Here is a 17,127-nt window from a genome sequence, read left to right as displayed (position 1 = left end):
CGTGAGACACGAGAGTTATGGCATGGCGAGGCCAACAAACATAACATTAGGCCTCTGAATTCTGTTTTGGTGGGGTGCGCGCGCTTTAAGAATTTGAAGCAGGTCCTTTAGGACAGCAGGATTTGGTCACTTTGACTGTAAGCTTTGCTCTTTGCTTTTATTCCCTCTGTCAGTATTGCAGCTTTGGTTCGTGGCCAACCCGCAAGGGACTGATGCAGTTCTCATTCGGCAAAGCCACCCATAAAGGCTTCCTGGCAAGAATGAAGCGCGGTTAAATAAACGTTCAGGACAGCAAAGTGTCAAATAACAGCGCTTAATGTCAGCCGGGTTAGAATGCTGGATGCTCCGCAGCTGCCCGAGGCCAAGGGAGTGCGCGTTAGTGTGCGTACGAATCTCCTCGCGTCTGTGCATGTGTGAAAGCCACATGTAATCTGGAAGTGTGATGTAGCATTTCATCCCGGTGCCAAAGCAAACTGGTGGAGCTGCAGTGTGTGTGCCCACCCTGCTTTCCCAGGCCCACATCAACTCTCACCCACAGATGGTAGCAATCACCTCCTGAGGTGCCCTTCACCTCCAGCGTTGTCTTTGCTCTCTGTCCTCGTTGTAGCACACACTTCAGTGTTCCCTCTTCTGCCTGGACAAACTCACGCCTGCTGTTTTGTATTTCATCTATTTCGCCTCACTGATATCAGCCTCCTCCTTCTATCGCTGAATTCGTCATTTCGTAATGTTTTTCCTCTTCATATGTTGTTGCAAGTGTTTGTGTTCTCTTGCCTGGAAAAAGAAGAAGAAAGAAGTAGTATTTTGGCTGCCAGCCGGTATTGCTGGTGGCAACAAGTTTCAGAGGGTATTAAAAGAAAGTATGTTTTAGTATGCGCTCCCTTTTAACAGGTTTTCATTCATGTCTATACCTGACTCAGACGGTGGGGAAATAGACTGATCTAAGCAATCAGTCGCTGGCATCGTTTGCATTTTGTGTACTGCATTTGAAGTGAAGTCAAAAGAAGACTGCATCCATCTCCACTGAGGAAGTTCAGCCCATGAATACATCTTACAGACCGGATCTGTAAGTCAGGCTACCTCTGCTTCTCACTGCTGATTTAAACATCACCTTTACGACTCCAAAGCCGCTTCAAATGTTCAGCTATTATTGGGGTTTGAGCCACGGTTCTCCACCATTTCTGCTGTCATCTCTGGCCAAGGTGGTGAATTTTCACAGTATGTTCCATCTGTCACTTTCTATTTCTATTTCTAACCCAAACAGGGCATCTCGTGCAATGCCCAGAGGCTACATCATGCATGTGTGTGCCAAGAGTCAAGGCAAAAAGTAAAAACTGCTGCACTTTACATTGGTTCTTACTGATTCTCCATGATGATTTGATTGCACAACATCCTCTGCTGCTTCTCCTGATTGCATCTTATTGACTGTGACAAGGAAAAAAAGAGCAAGTAAGAGACGGAAAGCAAAGGCAGTGGCAGGACAGAGATAACGATGTAGGGATGTGAAGTGGACCAGTGAGGGGAAACAGAGCTAAGGACTCAAATCTCACTGACACCAGGCCCCCAACCTGGCAACCCTCCAGACTAATCTTGTTAAAATCTCTCCCTGCCTGATGCCATCCAGAGAGAGAAAGTGGAGATGCAGGGAAAAAGGTGGACGAGAGCGAGGGCCAAGGCAGGAAACGAGCAAAGGAGAGACGAGCGACCAGCATTTGAGATGGGGTCTTATGAAAGTAAAAAGAGAGGAGGGGTAGCAGAGGTATTAAGGGGACTCTTAAGTTCAAAAGGGCTCCTGAGAGCTTGCTCTTAAGCCAGCGGCGTGAGGCTAACCACAGAACCCATCAGAGGGAGGGGAAGTCTGAGAAGTGGTATCATATCTGAAATTGAAAGATGTCTGTGTGTATGGGGTGGGGGGGAACAAGAAGCTCTTGCATACTGTACTGAGTGTGTAATGCACCCAGCCGGATTTCCTGTTAGTCCTCAGCTCTGACTCTTTAAGTCATTGTCTCAGCTTGATGTCCACAGCTCATTAGAGTCTACAGATCCAGCAGAGCTTACATCTGCTTATGACTTTTATTTTATTTTTTTTTTACCCTCAGTCCATATTATTTTGTGGGCAGTTATTACCTCTTGAGGCACTTATCACTGGTGTGTGTGTGTGTGTGTGTGTGTGTGTGTGTGTGTGTGTGTGTGTGTGTGTGTCCACACTGTACACTGGCTTGGCTATAATAAGGAGCTAATTAACCGGGTGTTCCCCTTGGTGCCCTGAGCAGGTGGCTGGAGCAGCCAGGTGGAACTCGGCCCAAACACACGCGCATTGGCATACACACATACACACACATGATGGCAGCAGCCCATATAGCAGAGCCTGTTTGGCCAGGCGAAGAGAGCACCCAAGGGGGGCTGCTGCAAGCAAGTCTGGACTGTGGCATGGGCCAAGAGGGGAAAGGTGGTTGGTGTGAGCGCACTCCAATTTTCAAGGACCAATTTTAGCCATGGGATTTGTGTTTCGCACAGGCATCCAAAATCAATTGGCTGTGCTCACTGTATACGTTCGGCTTGGCTTTTGTTCGGCCTGACGGAAAATCGAGGTTAGATTTATCCCGGAGATATGGAGTGGATGCAAGAGGGTTGATGCACTCACAAACACGCTCGCATTTTTTGTTGTTGTTGTTGTTGAGCAGAGTCTTTAATGGCCAATTTGGCATTCGTACTTGACGAGTCAACACGCGAACCTCTTCGGAGCACATTTCCTCGTAGAGGCATCTTAACACAATAACCGATATTAAGTGGTGTGGTGTGTGTTTAATTTTTTTTCCTCTCGATCTCGAAATATTTCCTCTTGTTTTGAAAAACACAGATCACCTAAGATGACGAACTGTGTAGGGGGAAGGTACCGGGTCGAAACAAGAACCGCAGATGAAAGTTTTGCACTTGGCACCGTTCGGTTTGATGACAGTGTGGTGAAACAATTCATTGCTCTAAAATTTTCCAAAGGGTTCTCCTCCTCCCTCCCTCCCTTTATTTTGGTCTCCGCATCCCTCCGTTTGCCAAGCCTGTAGCCTGTGTTTGTTATTTGATTTCCACGACAACACGAGAAACCAGCTTTACGCATCCTCGAATTGGACACTGACCCACGGAGGAAAATCGTTCACTTTGGGGGGCAATCACAGACTCTTTGCTGACTTTGCTGCCACCCACAGAAGTCCTCCCCCATACTGAAATGACTACCCCCCCCCCCCCCCCCTTCCTCCTTTAGATAAAAATGAGTCTTTATGCACAGCACTACTACGGAAGCTTTGATGTGTTAATGAATTGAAAAATGGTCTTCAACAGAGTTCAGTTATCCCCGCTGAGCCTAATTTGGTTGAGAGGGTGTGCAGTGGTGGTGATGGTAGGGGGTGGCATTTTGGTGGGAGGTGGTGTGTGTGTGTGTGTGTGTGTGTGTGTGTGTGTGTGTGTGCGCGTAGGCACTTCAAAACAAACCCATAAACATTCCAGGATCTTTGGGGCAGCTGTAGCTCTGAGTTAACAGCACGCAGGGTGTGAAGTGCAGGAAAAAAAACACATGCAGGTAGCATAGAAACACCTACTTGCTTTTAATTTTTTTTTAGTGCTGATTTTCTGGGATTTGTTCATTTTTCTCCTGCACTTTTTTTTTTCTGCATCCATCCCCATTTGCGTCGTTCTTTTACTGTCAGATACTAAACTTTTTCCAATTCTTTCTTCCTGTGACAAAATGTCTGGATGTCGTTAAATCCTTTGCAGCTACACGTGCTAAATCATTTAAAGGTTAAATTCTGGAGCTTTCTTTTACATTCTCCACACTTAAGCGTGTCCAAGCTCAGTCCGGTCTTTGTTGGCCGATCTTATTGCACAGCTGTAAATCTAGAGGATGCCATAAGAGGTCCGCTGGTACTTCAGCTGGGCAGAAAACGCGATCCATCGCTTTCATGTTCTGCTACAAGGTGTTAATGGTCACAAGTGCTCACAGCTGTGTGTGTGTCTGAGATGCTTGATCACAATCACAGACCCCTACCTCCATGCCCCCACCCGCTTTCCACCCCTGCAGCCCCAGCCACTCAGTGTGACGTGTGTGTTCTTTGTCACATTTCCCTTAGAAGAAGTTGGACAGGCTGTTTAGATCTTCACATGCACATACACACACATGCAGGGAGTCTCTCACCAGTCGATGTATATTGTTTTTCCCACTCAAACCTGGGACCAACCATCTCGCCATCTAAGAGCAGACTAAGGGTTAAAAGGCTTTGAACTCATTTTTCAAACTTTGTTCAGGATTAAATTGCCCCGCTCCCCTAACACTGCCTTCATATTCCATTTTGGATAATTCTCCAGGGTTGAGAATTAATTCTGATCTTGGACTCTCCAGAGTATGAAAGCACAGCAAATAAATCCAGCAGGGTCTCTACACAAACAGCGCTGCCTTGATATGAATTTATACATAAAACAGTATTTTCATTAGCTCGAGGATTCCATACAAATTGGGCAACATAATAACCAGATGGAATTGGGAAACAGTCTGGGAATGTGCTCCCCTTTTTCTTCCAGGGCCCGCAAGAGGGTGAGTCGGGGGGAGACTTGGCCTCTTTCCCAACCAGGTGCCAGGCTTTCCTTTGAGTGTGGACAGCGATATGTATTGCTCACCATATGTGGGGTACTTATTGCTTAACATTTGCGCTTGAGGGATTCTCCTCCAGTGAAGTTGTCCTTTAAGTGATTGCAAAAGGCTCAGATCATTGAACTTAATAGTACTGGAGAACTGACCTTGGCTGGAGCAGAGAAATGAAAATCATCTGTAAATTATTGGGAAATATGTCTTAAAGGTCACACATTATACCATTATCATTATAAGTTCATCTAAGTCTCATATCTCTCAAGAATGTGCATGTCAAGTGTCAGCTTAAAATACAAAACGGATTTCTCATCCTGCAGTGGTTGTACAAACACGGTCTTTGCTGTGTTTTATAAAGTTTCCCTTAAATAAAATAGGGGCCTTGGCAGTGGCAGCTTATCTGGAACAGCGCTGTGCCTTCTCCTGCCATTGCAATAGATATCTCAGAACAGGAAAAGTAAAGCAAAAGAACTTTGGTTACCCGCCATAAGCCCAGATCCTGTAAGTATAGACTTACCCACTGTCTTGTAACAAAACTCCAGAATTCAGCCACACGTCTGAACCAGAACTGGACCCAGAGCAAGGAAAGAGTCTTACAGAATGAAATGCTGCACTAAATTTTCACATAATAGAGTTACCATTTCTGAAATCACTTGCATTATGGCTATTTATTTTCCACTTATGTACAATCGGGCTAACTGAGTTTAGCCCGCACTACAGGACATGAAGAGACATGAAAATACCCACTTGTAGCAGGCTCAGTATTAAAGGCATTTTTTGCTGGCCTTTTGTATTCTAACACAACGCTGGTGAGTAGGCGTATATACTCAGGTCGTGCAAATAGTTGCCAGATTAGCTGTGCAACATGCTAACAGTGTTTTCCGATCAGGCAAGAGTGGGTAAAGTGTACTGCATTCATCCAACACTAAACATTAGTTTGATTGTAGTAGCTAAGAGCTTTACAGAGCTACAGGCTCAAACCAAAAAATAAAGAAGTAAAGGGTCATGGAGTGGGGGGGGGCTTTGTTGAAGATGAGGACTGTGTAGTTGTGACATGACGTTATGGAAGGCCCTTATAAGTCGTTTTTAAGGTAGTTTCTGAACACAGTTTGAGTAAATCTCTATTTTTCTAAATCACTTATAGTCCACCTTTACATATTTGTAATGAAATGGGTACTGAGATCTCATTTTCTACGAACTTGTAACAAAATAAGTTTAAAAGTTCTGTGTTCTACAACTGGTTTCTTATTTTGTCAGTAGTAAACTTAATTACTGAAAAGATTTATATAATTGAAAATAAAAAAAACTGATATTTCCCAAATCTTTGGAACAGCATTGTTGTTTTAAAGGAGTGACAGAGTCATTTAAAAGATGATTAATTATTAATTGGTCTTTATATAAACACTAAAAACTTATAAAAGCGGGGGTTTAATACATAGAACATAAAAGTGACGTTGGACAAAATTTTATTCAGTAGTAGTGGTGATGATGATGATGATGATGATGATTATAAACTACCTGTTTTCATTGCCCATTATGGCACTTAATTACTTAATTTTCTTATTTATTTTACTGTTTTGTGTCTGTGTACAATGTATTTGTACATACTGTCTGTGAAAAGCTCTTACAAACTTTTATTTACTTACTCAACACAAAGGTGTAAAGGTACCATGTTGTGGTTACAGGTGTTGCAGGTGTGTTATGTACCATTTTTATGCTCTTTAATTCATACACAGCCGTAGTACCTTAGTAGCTCGGCTTTTTGCCTAGCAACTTCAGAGTGGTGACGTGTCCTCATGAAGTGACTGCACCTGGGCAAGAAATAGCTCTACAAACAAACAAGATATAATGTGTTAATTAGTGAGGGCTGGCAGATTTAGTTGCCGCCGGTCAGAGCCAGGCTAGGTGTTTGGCCCTCGTAAGAGGCTGTTCTCGCTAGCTTCATGTTTATCCATCTGGCATGAGGATGGTGTCAAACTTGTAGCCCTGCAAATATGATCATGTATACACGGAGTGAGTGGGTAAGACAGAAAATATACATTTCACATGTTTCTGTAACTGACCCCTCTGCGCCTTACCCTCACCCAGTGTGTTTTAACTTAGTCTCTGTTGCTACATCCTTCTTGTTTTATTCTAAACATTTATTGTGTAGTGAAATCTATTTCCTTGACGCCTCTCCAGTTTGACTAAAGTTAATGAATATCACTTTCTGTTGTGATCCTCTAATACTTCTGCTTTGCCACAACTGTTGACATTTTCACTCAAACAGCTCTGCTGTTGTTTACCGCTTTTCAAATGCATCTGCAGATAACTTTGAGCTAAAGCTAAGCTCAGCGACAGTTGACTTTGAAGCCACGGCCAAGTCTTCAGGTTCCAGGTCTGACTTTGATTTAACCAGCAGAAGTTCTGGATCAAAGTCTTACACAAGCAAGAAGTGTGGGTTTCTCATTAGACTTCTCAAATGCAAAACCCCCACGTTTAGATAATGAAAAGAGTTTATCAATAATGTCAGAGTTGGTGAACGCAGTTTTATGCTGAGGAATCAACGGAAAAGACTTGTGAGCAAAAGAGACATTAAGGAACCAGCTGGATTTCAAGGGTAACTGGGAGAGCTATAACCACCCCTCACATGTCCCATATATCCTGCTCGCCTCATTTAGAAGACAGCTAGCTCGAGCCCATTCCTATATCTGATTTGGTCTCGCTTTTAATAGATCTAAGAAGTCTTTACTCATCAGTGATTCATGAAATTAATGTCTCTCTTTCCAGTGATTAATAACTAATGGGCTGAGAGAAGCCGAATTCATTAATTATGAAATGGGGAAAATGAGCTCTGCAAATATCACTTTTGATTGATGAGTTCTGGAATAGCAGCCAAGCCCACAGATGCAGCATAGATTATAAACCACTTATTATTATTATTATTATTATTATTATTATTATTATTATTATTATTACACTGCCTTACTTGAAAATCTTTCCCAGCTCTCTTGTGATATACATACCCCACCAGTAAGGATATATTTTACTGCTGAGCGTGCTCCATGTGAACATTTCAGCCTGCTAAATTTATGTTTGAACCCTAAGATAAATACTGAGAAGTTATTGTAAACTTTTGTATCTATCCTCCTCACCCTTGCCGATACCATAACGGCTTTGCTCTTTCCCTCCGCAGCGTGCAACTGCAACCTCCACGCCCGCCGGTGTCGATTCAACATGGAGTTGTACAAGTTGTCAGGGAGGAAAAGTGGCGGGGTGTGCATGAATTGCCGCCATAATACCGCAGGACGCCACTGCCACTACTGCAAGGAGGGCTTCTACAGGGACATGGCCAGACCAATCACCCACAGGCGAGCCTGCAAAGGTGAGAATCTAACAAGAAGTAACAGTAGTGTTTATGAAGAACTTTATTACTAATTTTCCAACGTGGCTTTCAAGATAGTCTGTGCTATTTGCTGCATGAGCTCATTCCTCCTCTATACTTCTATTAGGCTTCAGTCAAGCATACTGCAGAACTGTAGCACTCATTCATTTATCCTTGATTATGATCAGAGCTCGCTCTTCATCTGCTGTCAGAAATATAACACACAAGTGGTTTCCTGGGAAAGAATTACCAACCACAAGTCACGAGCACGGATCGCTTCGCGTTATGTCAGTCATTAATAGAGTAGAAAATATTTGTTTATAGATATATGTGATTATATGAAAATGTCCCAGATTATTACTTTAAATGTAGTTTAGCTTTTTCTTTGGCGCTACTCGGTGCTAAATGTTTACAAAATGTTCAAACAAACACTGATTGAGCCAGTCTATGTGTTTGAGAAAGGGGAGAAGTGGTAATATTTTATGAGTGGAAACATATGTTGTCATGGCAACTCTTACTATATATGTATATATTAAAAAAAAAAAAAAATCAGCATGTCTGATTTGCCATACCATAGCAGAGAGAAATGATTTGATACTATGCCTGGAGTCTTTCTGGCCACCCCACCGAATGTTTCCCCCCTTGCCCACACACCACATAATATTTTCATGTAACCAATGCATGTCTCATGGAAAATTGATTTCATTATTTCACATTTGCAGTGATATTTTTCAGCCCCATATTATGCTGGAAATATTGCAAAAATAACACTTGTTTCCTGTATTTGATGCTCGAGAAAATACTCAAATAAATAAGAGTGTTTTGTAGCCGTATGATCCAGATGAAGGTTTAAAAAAAATCACTTCCAGAACATAAAAAACGGCACTAGTGAAAGCTGCCAACACTCATAGCCATGAAGATCTCCTGGCTGTAATTTCACGGTGGGAATCTCTCACTGGCTTCTCGTCAGTTTTCCTTCTGCAGCCTGTAATATAACACCGAGAGGTTAGAAATGGCATGATATCAGGCCGCAGTTGCCCATGGTAGTTTCAATGAGATGTTGAGCCATTCATCGTGTAATGGCCAAAAAAATTACAAAAAAAAACCCTCCACAGCGACTTGGTCACATACCTTAAAACTTAAGTCATTTGACCTGTTAATGCACTGAAACAATAACAGAAAGGGATCTGCTGCACCCCTGACAACAGATCCGCTCTGAGATGTGCATCCCCATGTGCAAATGGTTCTCTCATCTTTCATTTCCTGCAGTACGTGGAAGCATAATGTTTTCACACACATGCAGGCCACTTGACACTACAGTTTGTCTGCGATCCAAGTCAAGTGATCAGGTTATAAACAGTTTAACACCCTCCTTTCCAAAAGCTCCAGATGTGACAGAATCCAAGCTTACATTTATAAAGCTGAGGGGGCCAGCTCCATGATTGATCCACAGCATTCTAGGAGATGTCATTTGCTTTTGCTCTCTTTTTCTTCATCTCTGTCTTGCCAGATGGTTTACAACCAGGACCTCTGATTGCACCCTGACTTATGACTTCCCTCACTCTGCCTTTCTACAAACCCATTAAACCTTTGTCTTCCTCTTATTCTCATACCAGCATCTATGATTTTCTTTCCAGCCCTTTGCTTTCCATGTCCTTTCTGCCTGTGACCCGGTCGCGACAGAGGTCAGGGGTGTGGTATTGTTGAAGGGGGTGCGTGTCATGTCGTCATGTCTGAAATGGAGTTACTGCAATAAAATACAGGTGTGTTCAGAGGAGGAGGCGGGAATAGAGGGAGGCTGGTGGGAAGTACAGAATCTAGAAGGGGTTGTGTCTGTTACTGATCAAACTTGTCCAGGTCTAGTTGTCTGTTCACAGTGTGAGGCGTATTTGAAGGAATCTAAACACAAAACCAGGATTCCGGAAGTAACGTGGATATTTTAAGTCCGCAAATCTGAAAGCTACTTTCCATGACAGCAGACAAAGGCAGTCTTCCATGTGTCCTCACCCCCAACTGCTCTCAGCGGATGGCTGCCCAGCCGTGAGCCTGGTTGTTCTGGAAGTTTCTTCTAGTTAAAAGGGAGTTTTTCCTTCCCACGGTCGCCAAGCGCTTGCTCATAGGGGATCATCTGATTGGTTGGGGTTTAAGTATTAAATGCCTTGGTGTGACTGTTTTTGTGATTTGGCGCTACATAAATAAAACTGAAGTGAACAAAGTGCAGTCACCACAAGTTGAGTAACACAGTCACTTAAAATCACTTGAATCACTTAAAACAAGCAGACGCCTGAGAAAGGGACTGCAAATCCCAATGCAGCGCCTGTCACATCTGCAGTCACATGGGCTTGAAAAGCCATCAACATCTGAGGACATTTTTACAGCTTTCTAACTGGCTCTAGCCTCTGCACATAAAACCTCAGAAAAACAGTTTGAGGAAGGAAGGCTGGGGGTTAGACTGACACGACCAAACCCCCGTCTCCATCCTGCCTGCCCCTGACAGCTCGTTCAGATCTGGCCGTTGCTGGTTATTTACTGAACAATGTGAACACTGACAGTAACCTCTGAACTCCAAACAGTCAGAGTCTCAATTAGAAGGGAAGCGAGGGGGTCCTGTGCATCATTCGCAGTTTGTTTATACTGACCAGCCCTGTCAATGTTAAGTGATCAGTGCAGAGACAATAGCTTGTAAAACTCCTTGCCTTTGTCACATGTCTCTGCAGGAACAACTTGGGATTATGACATGGGTCATCTCACATGTGCTTTTCCTTTGGTCTGAAAGCATTTTTCATTACTTGAAAAACGGTAAAAGTTGACGGACCAATGCACTATATCATTTGAGTTTTATTGAGAATGCAAACTTCAGGAAAATCCCAAATAGTTCCTAGCCAGAAGCAGAAGAAACTCTGGCTCTAAATGAAGGTGGAGGTTGCTGGCACAGCATAAAAAGGCGTCTGGTGACCCCCGGCACCCGAATTAGTCCTGCATCACACCCTGCCACATGCTTAACGTTCTTGTCCTTAGTTCAGTCGCACTTTACCAAGTGCCTTCAAAGCTCAAGTTTCCCATTGGAGTCTGCGTGACTCAAATAATGGGGATTTTGCACTCATGATGAAGCATCAGATTTACATCTCGGCTTCAAACAGTGTGCAGCCACTTTGACACCTGTAGACTTCGTTGGCCTTGCCAGAAAAGGCAGACACGATTCTAAAGATCTGAGCTGAGCTAATCTCCTCACACCCTGCCGTCATGCAGACACTCTTGGGTCAGTTTCAGCCATTTAAACGCTCGCGTTGCCGATCCAACAGGTGGTAGGGTCCTCTCCTTTGTTGTAGCAACTTTAAAAAAAAAAAATCTGCGGGCGCAAATAAACACATTAACAGTTTCGTCAGGTGGTGGGAAGAAACCGTGGCATGTTAGCAGCTGCCTTTCCCTGGCAAGCTCTGTAGAAGTCTGCTGGATTTCAGGGTTTTTCCCTTGTATGAAATATTGGTCCTTCTTGCCTTTTCTTGATAAGCCTGGACAATTACAACTATTGTGTTACAGCTGAGGCCCTTGCAAGTTTGCTTTTGCCTTTTTTTTTCTTTTTTTTTTGTTAGTCTGAGAGTATTTTTCCAAAGTGTCAGACTGAAAACAAAGGGGGAAAAGGCAGAGTTTTCCTACTGGGTTTCATGGCTTATTGTGTTTTTGCTTTCACACTTCCTGTGTTCTTGTAAGCTTTTGTCAAATGGCTTCAACCAACACTCTAGGCCTCATATGATTAACTGCTCTTCATACATCCAAAAAAACTAATGAGTTAAAGTGGCTTAAATAAATCACCTAGAAAAGCAAACCTCAAAAGTCTTGCCAAAGTGAGGTGACCGGAGCATTGCCTGTTGGTGTTGGCATTTGGTGGGCATCCACGGAACTTTTGGGAAGTGATGAAACAGCAGAGCGTGTGTTACCAGGCAGGCAGGCACTAGGCTGCATGCAGCATTTAGGAAAGAGGAAACGAGCATTTGGTCTGCATCTCCTGCTGAAACTGATGCACTACATGCATCGTCCACCCGATCTAATAGCTTTCTGTGCTTTTAGTTGTCCTGTAATGTCCTCCACACAAATATCTTATTTCTCATCAGTTTTCTGGATATGCATGCAGTTTTTCACAATGCAGTAGTTTGAGAAACCTAGGTATAAAGGCTAAAGACATGTGGGCCCCCAAACATTCAGTATTAATGCAGTCAATCAATCATTAATCAATAATATTTACTGAATGTCGGAGGAGTTTTGTCTTATCATTTTGCATTTTGCAGCAGGTTTGATGAACTGGTATTTCTTATCTCTTTTATCTGCCCCACCACCCTCCATCCCTCTTTGACATCTTCCCCCAACCCCCCCACGCCAGCTTGTGACTGCCACCCTGTGGGCGCAGCAGGCAAGACATGCAACCAGACCACAGGCCAGTGCCCCTGCAAGGACGGTGTCACGGGCATCACCTGCAACCGCTGCGCCAAAGGGTACCAGCAGAGCCGCTCGCCCGTGGCCCCCTGCATCAGTGAGTAACTCAGACACACATCCACACGCAGCTACCAGTTACTGCATGCGACACTGATCAGATCGTCATGGTTAATTTTATCAGCTTGCCTGTGACTATTAAAATCTGACAAAAAGCATGATCCATAGCTAAAGGCAGCACATACCCAAACCATGAAGAATACAGAACATAAGTGAAAACATACTTTTATGTAGTCTTTCTGGCTATCGGACAGACATAACCCAAGTGTGTGTGTGTGTGTGTGTGTGTGTGTGTGTGTGTGTGTGTGTGTGTGTGTGTGTGTGTGTGTGTGTGTGTGTGTGTGCGCGCGCCTGCCGTATTTGGATATATTTGTGAGGACCAAAAATTGGAATGCTACACTACTTGTGGGGACAACAGTCAGTTATGGGGACAAAATGCCTGTCCCCACAAGTTTGAAGGCATTTTAAGTTTAGGCTAAGGGTTATGGTTAAGGCATTAATTTTTGAAAGGCTAGGGTAAGCGGCTAGGGAAAGACTTTTGTCAATTAGATGTCCTCACTAGGATATGAAAGTGTGTGTGTGTGTGTGTGTGTGTGTGTGTGTGTTGACTTGCATAGCCACTGAAACTGCAATGACATTTCATGGAGAAGAGCCCAAAACGTGAGCCAAACGAGCGCCCCAGCATAAAGTTGGGTTAAATTGAAACGCGATCCATGCTAAAGGAACAAAGAGGCATACTGTTGTTAACGCTTGTGCTGTTATTCTACTTTCTCTTAACTATGTACCATATGTGTTTGTGTGTGTGTGTGTGTGCTCTAGTAGCTGTGTTTAGGTTTTTGATTTCCTGTAACAAGCGAATGTGAGTCCACGCAAGTTACGAATTTTGCCCGTGGGCCCAGCACGTGTCTGTGCCACATTGCAAACAATCAAAAGATAGCCTCCACCAAATCAAGTCATGCCGCGCCGCCCAGTGCCGTGACCAGCTCTGCCACACTGCCACACGGTGCCATGTTGTTCCTCTTGCATGCAGCTCCGAAGCAGATGGCGGATAGGCAAGAAGGAGAAGACGACCGTGGTCATGGATGGCAGACTATACTCGTTTAAGTGCCATTAGGTGAACTGTCTATCGAGAACAAGAGGAATAGTGGGTGTGGGCATGCTTAAGCTATGCACATTATGACAACCCTGTCTGCCATTATAGCCTGATGTCAGCATATTACCCCTGGAGGATACTGTATCCCAAGACAGAAGACAAATCCATTAAGAAGCCAATTAGTATGATGGCAGCAACCCACATCTGAATGATCCTTTCATCATCTGTCTATCTTCACAAGATGTGGCCATCGGGGCAAAGGGTCTCAAAGTGGCTTCTAGCAGCTGTGCCTGCCTTCACAAAGCTCCGTGCCCTTGTTTGTTTTTGTTGGCAGGGTGTCCATAATTTTAGAGAGACAACTGCTGCTTTTGCCTCAAAACAGCTTTCCAAGAAACCCCCCTCTGCCTCCTGCCAACACACTCTCACACACTCGGTCCAACCCCTGAACCTCCAAATCCAATCAAAAGCAGATCCTCTGGGTGGATGCTAAGCCGGCGTTCCAGTAATTCTGTTTACGGTAAAAGGAGAGGGGCCTGTTGTTAGCATTAGCATTTGTATTGGAAAGATGCATACGATTAAAGGAGTAGTCCTGGAGGAATTCTACAAGGCACTTTTTTTTTTTTTTGTAGCCAGCGGGCACAACAAGGGAGGGCTGTATCTGTTTCAAGATGATCCCACCAAAATTGCCCCTTTGCCATCCGTCCATCTGTCTATACATGCTTGCATGGAGATTGCACAGCAGTGTTAACCCCACATCTGTTAGAGGAGGATGAAACTAATCTAGTGTAGCCACCTTGCCATTGTGTGCCTACTTTCAATGCGCTGACTCCTCCAAACTGGTTTATGGTGTGATTCTTGTGAAGCATCAACTAACATTGGACTTTGATTATTTCTTCCAGTTAGTCTGAAGATCTCCTTAAAAAAAGACACTGAAACCACTGCATTAGTCTATGGCATGTATGGTTTATTTGAACCGGTCTTCCCTCTCACCACCAATAAGTATTCCTGTCAGTCTCTTAGCGTTTATCTAGCACGTCTGTCTGGAAAGCCCTGTGTATTTTCATAAGTTTGACATATAGTACACCACAAACCTACTGTGTGGCAACCCTGATTCTTCTTCTTTTTTTCCCCAGTGACCTCAAATAGCACTTTTTACTTTTTCTCAGTACTATTTCCCATCCCACCCCCATATTTGGGATCACATTTAATGAATTTGGACACACTTTGTTTCTTTGACCACACGTGCTCTCATTGTAGGCCGGCAGCCAGATCATTTCAGACATACTTAAAAGGTGTGGACTTAGAATTAATCGTTGAAATAACTTTGTGTTTCTTGTGCGTGTTTCAGAAATCCCTGTGGTCAACCCCACAGCTGTCGTGAGCAGCACAGAGGAACCAGCAGGTTAGTATATACTCCTTGCACCTTGAGCACCCCTACTTTATGAGAGGAACAAAAACATAAAATACGTGTCCAGAAATATTAAATATTAAGGCGTGGAATAAATATTAATAGAGGGCGGGTTTGCTCATTTGAAGTTCTCAGGGAAACGATTGCACTGGGGACGGAAAAATTTTACATTGTCTTAAAAACCTGTGTCCTTGGCATAGTTTCCCCAACTGCTAGCCTCAAGTTAGTGGAGACACGCTGTGCTCAGACTTTAAGTGCAGCTTTAAGCCAAGGGCAGAAGATAGGCAGCTGAGGTGATTAATTACAGTTTAGTTGGGAGATATAGTGGAAGGGGAACGTTGCGAGGCATGAAAAGAGTGTTGGCAAGTAACTGGGGGAAATTTGTTCAGTCACTCCCTCTAACACTCTAGGCTTCGGTCAATTACCCTGTCCGCATTTTTCATTCTACAACTGTTTGATTTAAATGGTGGTGTTGATTTGGAAACGTTGATTCATTAGTGGATTTATATCATATATTATCACTGAAGCGGCAGACTGTGCACCCCTCCCAAATTTGCTATTACTGCCATTCTTTTTAAAGCAATAATGGTTTTCTTGTTTTTATGTCCTTTCTCTTCTAAAAATAATACGTATTTTCAGAACCCTCACAATAAATTTCCAACTTTAACTTTCGACTTAACTTTCGAGGTTGCATGCTATAAATTTTGAGGACTCGATTCATAGAGTTCAAGATGTTTATAATGGCTCTTACCGAGGTCCACATAAAAGGCCAAAATTGGTTGTACACTCCAAATAAAAACCTCCAGATATGTCTAATAGTGGAGTGGAGAATTCGTGAAGTTTCTAAGGTAAATGTTGTAAACTAGCTAAGCTAAGCTTACCGGTTACTGGTTAGCTTAGCAAAAATCCTGGACAAAAAATGGGGGAAAGAAATGGTTTATTACAACAGATTAATCGTGGTAGGTTAATTATTGAGATTTAGAGCAGATAATTGCATAAAATAAATCCAATTGGGATCAAACTTTACCTAAATGATTTCAATTAGGTGAGGTGAATTCTAGCCAAAGATCTTTCATCTCATTTTTTTTTACCATGACTATGTTTACAAGTGAGTGTAGTTAAAGTAAACATAAAATCAGGTCTTAAAATTATGTAAATACAACCTCAGAAGAACAACACATGATTATACTGTGTTATTATTTTTAAAAATGCTAACGCAGAATTGTGTGTGAAAGTACACCCTCAGTGTGAGCATCTCTATAAAAGCTGAAGTTCGGACAGTTTGCAGGTCTGGAGTATTCAATTGTGTATTAGCACAACATTAAAGAAGAAATGCATCAGAAATCATCTCAGAGAAGCAACTGATGCTGCTCACCAATCTGCGAAGTTGGAACTAGTAATTTGAAATCCATCATTGTAGAGTGAGAAAGATTATTCCACTGGTGAAAAACATTCAAAACCGTTCGCAGGAGTGGATGTCCCAGCAAATTCACCCCAAAGTCAAGACCGTACAATGTTCAGAGAAACTTCAAAACAGAAAGGCTACACCTCAGACTGCACATGCCTCAGCATGGTCAATGTTAAGTTCGTGATAATACGATTAGAAAAAGACTGGACAAGTATGGATTGTTTGGAAGTGTCTCCAGGAGGAAACTTCTTCTCTTTCGAACATGGCAGCACAACTCAAGTTTGCAAAATTGCATCTGGAAAAAATTCCTTTGGAAACATTGGAACTGACAGAGGGTGTACTTTCTTTTTACTGTGACTGTAAGTCCTGAATTTAATTTTCCTTAGACTCGCAGCTTCTTCACTCATTTACAACTTGTTCTGTATAACCTTTTACCGCCATCGCTTGGGTCTTTTTAACCCAAAGAAGCAGAGTCCAGCCCTTTCTTGTTTACTACTTTCCTGGGAAAATGTTACAGGGTCTAAGAACACAAGAGTCATTGATTGTCAATTCACCTCAGCTTCTACCAAACACACCAGCGCATTTCCCCCATCTTTCTCCTTCCTAAACTACCACAGAAAGAGCTTCACCATCAGAAACCTAAGGCCCCCAAAATCTTTTTGTGTAAGGGGCGTTGGATGCAATTTGTCCTTGTCATGGCACAGTGAAAGGGGCTCAAGGGAAAGAGGGCATC

General features: G+C 43.1%; 1 protein-coding gene across 3 annotated transcripts in view; it reads left to right on the top strand.

Annotated features, from left to right (window-relative positions):
• The window catches only part of ntn2 (netrin 2), a 40,798-nt gene that overhangs the window by 18,555 nt on the left and 5,116 nt on the right, over positions 1-17,127 (top strand). For all 3 annotated transcript variants that reach the window (XM_086303382.1, XM_086303383.1, XM_086303384.1), the window contains exons 3-5: positions 7,809-7,997; positions 12,376-12,525; positions 14,927-14,980. In XM_086303382.1, coding sequence (XP_086159508.1) covers positions 7,809-7,997; positions 12,376-12,525; positions 14,927-14,980 — 393 coding nt within the window. The remainder of the gene's footprint in view (positions 1-7,808; positions 7,998-12,375; positions 12,526-14,926; positions 14,981-17,127) is intronic.

The sequence above is a fragment of the Aulonocara sp. 'chitande type north' Nkhata Bay genome, linkage group LG8, assembly GCF_057382095.1.
Source record: "Aulonocara sp. 'chitande type north' Nkhata Bay isolate Kocher_YH1m ecotype deep benthic linkage group LG8, A_spYH_male_GT1.1, whole genome shotgun sequence".
Classification (NCBI taxonomy): domain Eukaryota; kingdom Metazoa; phylum Chordata; class Actinopteri; order Cichliformes; family Cichlidae; genus Aulonocara; species Aulonocara sp. 'chitande type north' Nkhata Bay.
This window is presented reverse-complemented; position numbering and strand designations above follow the sequence as displayed.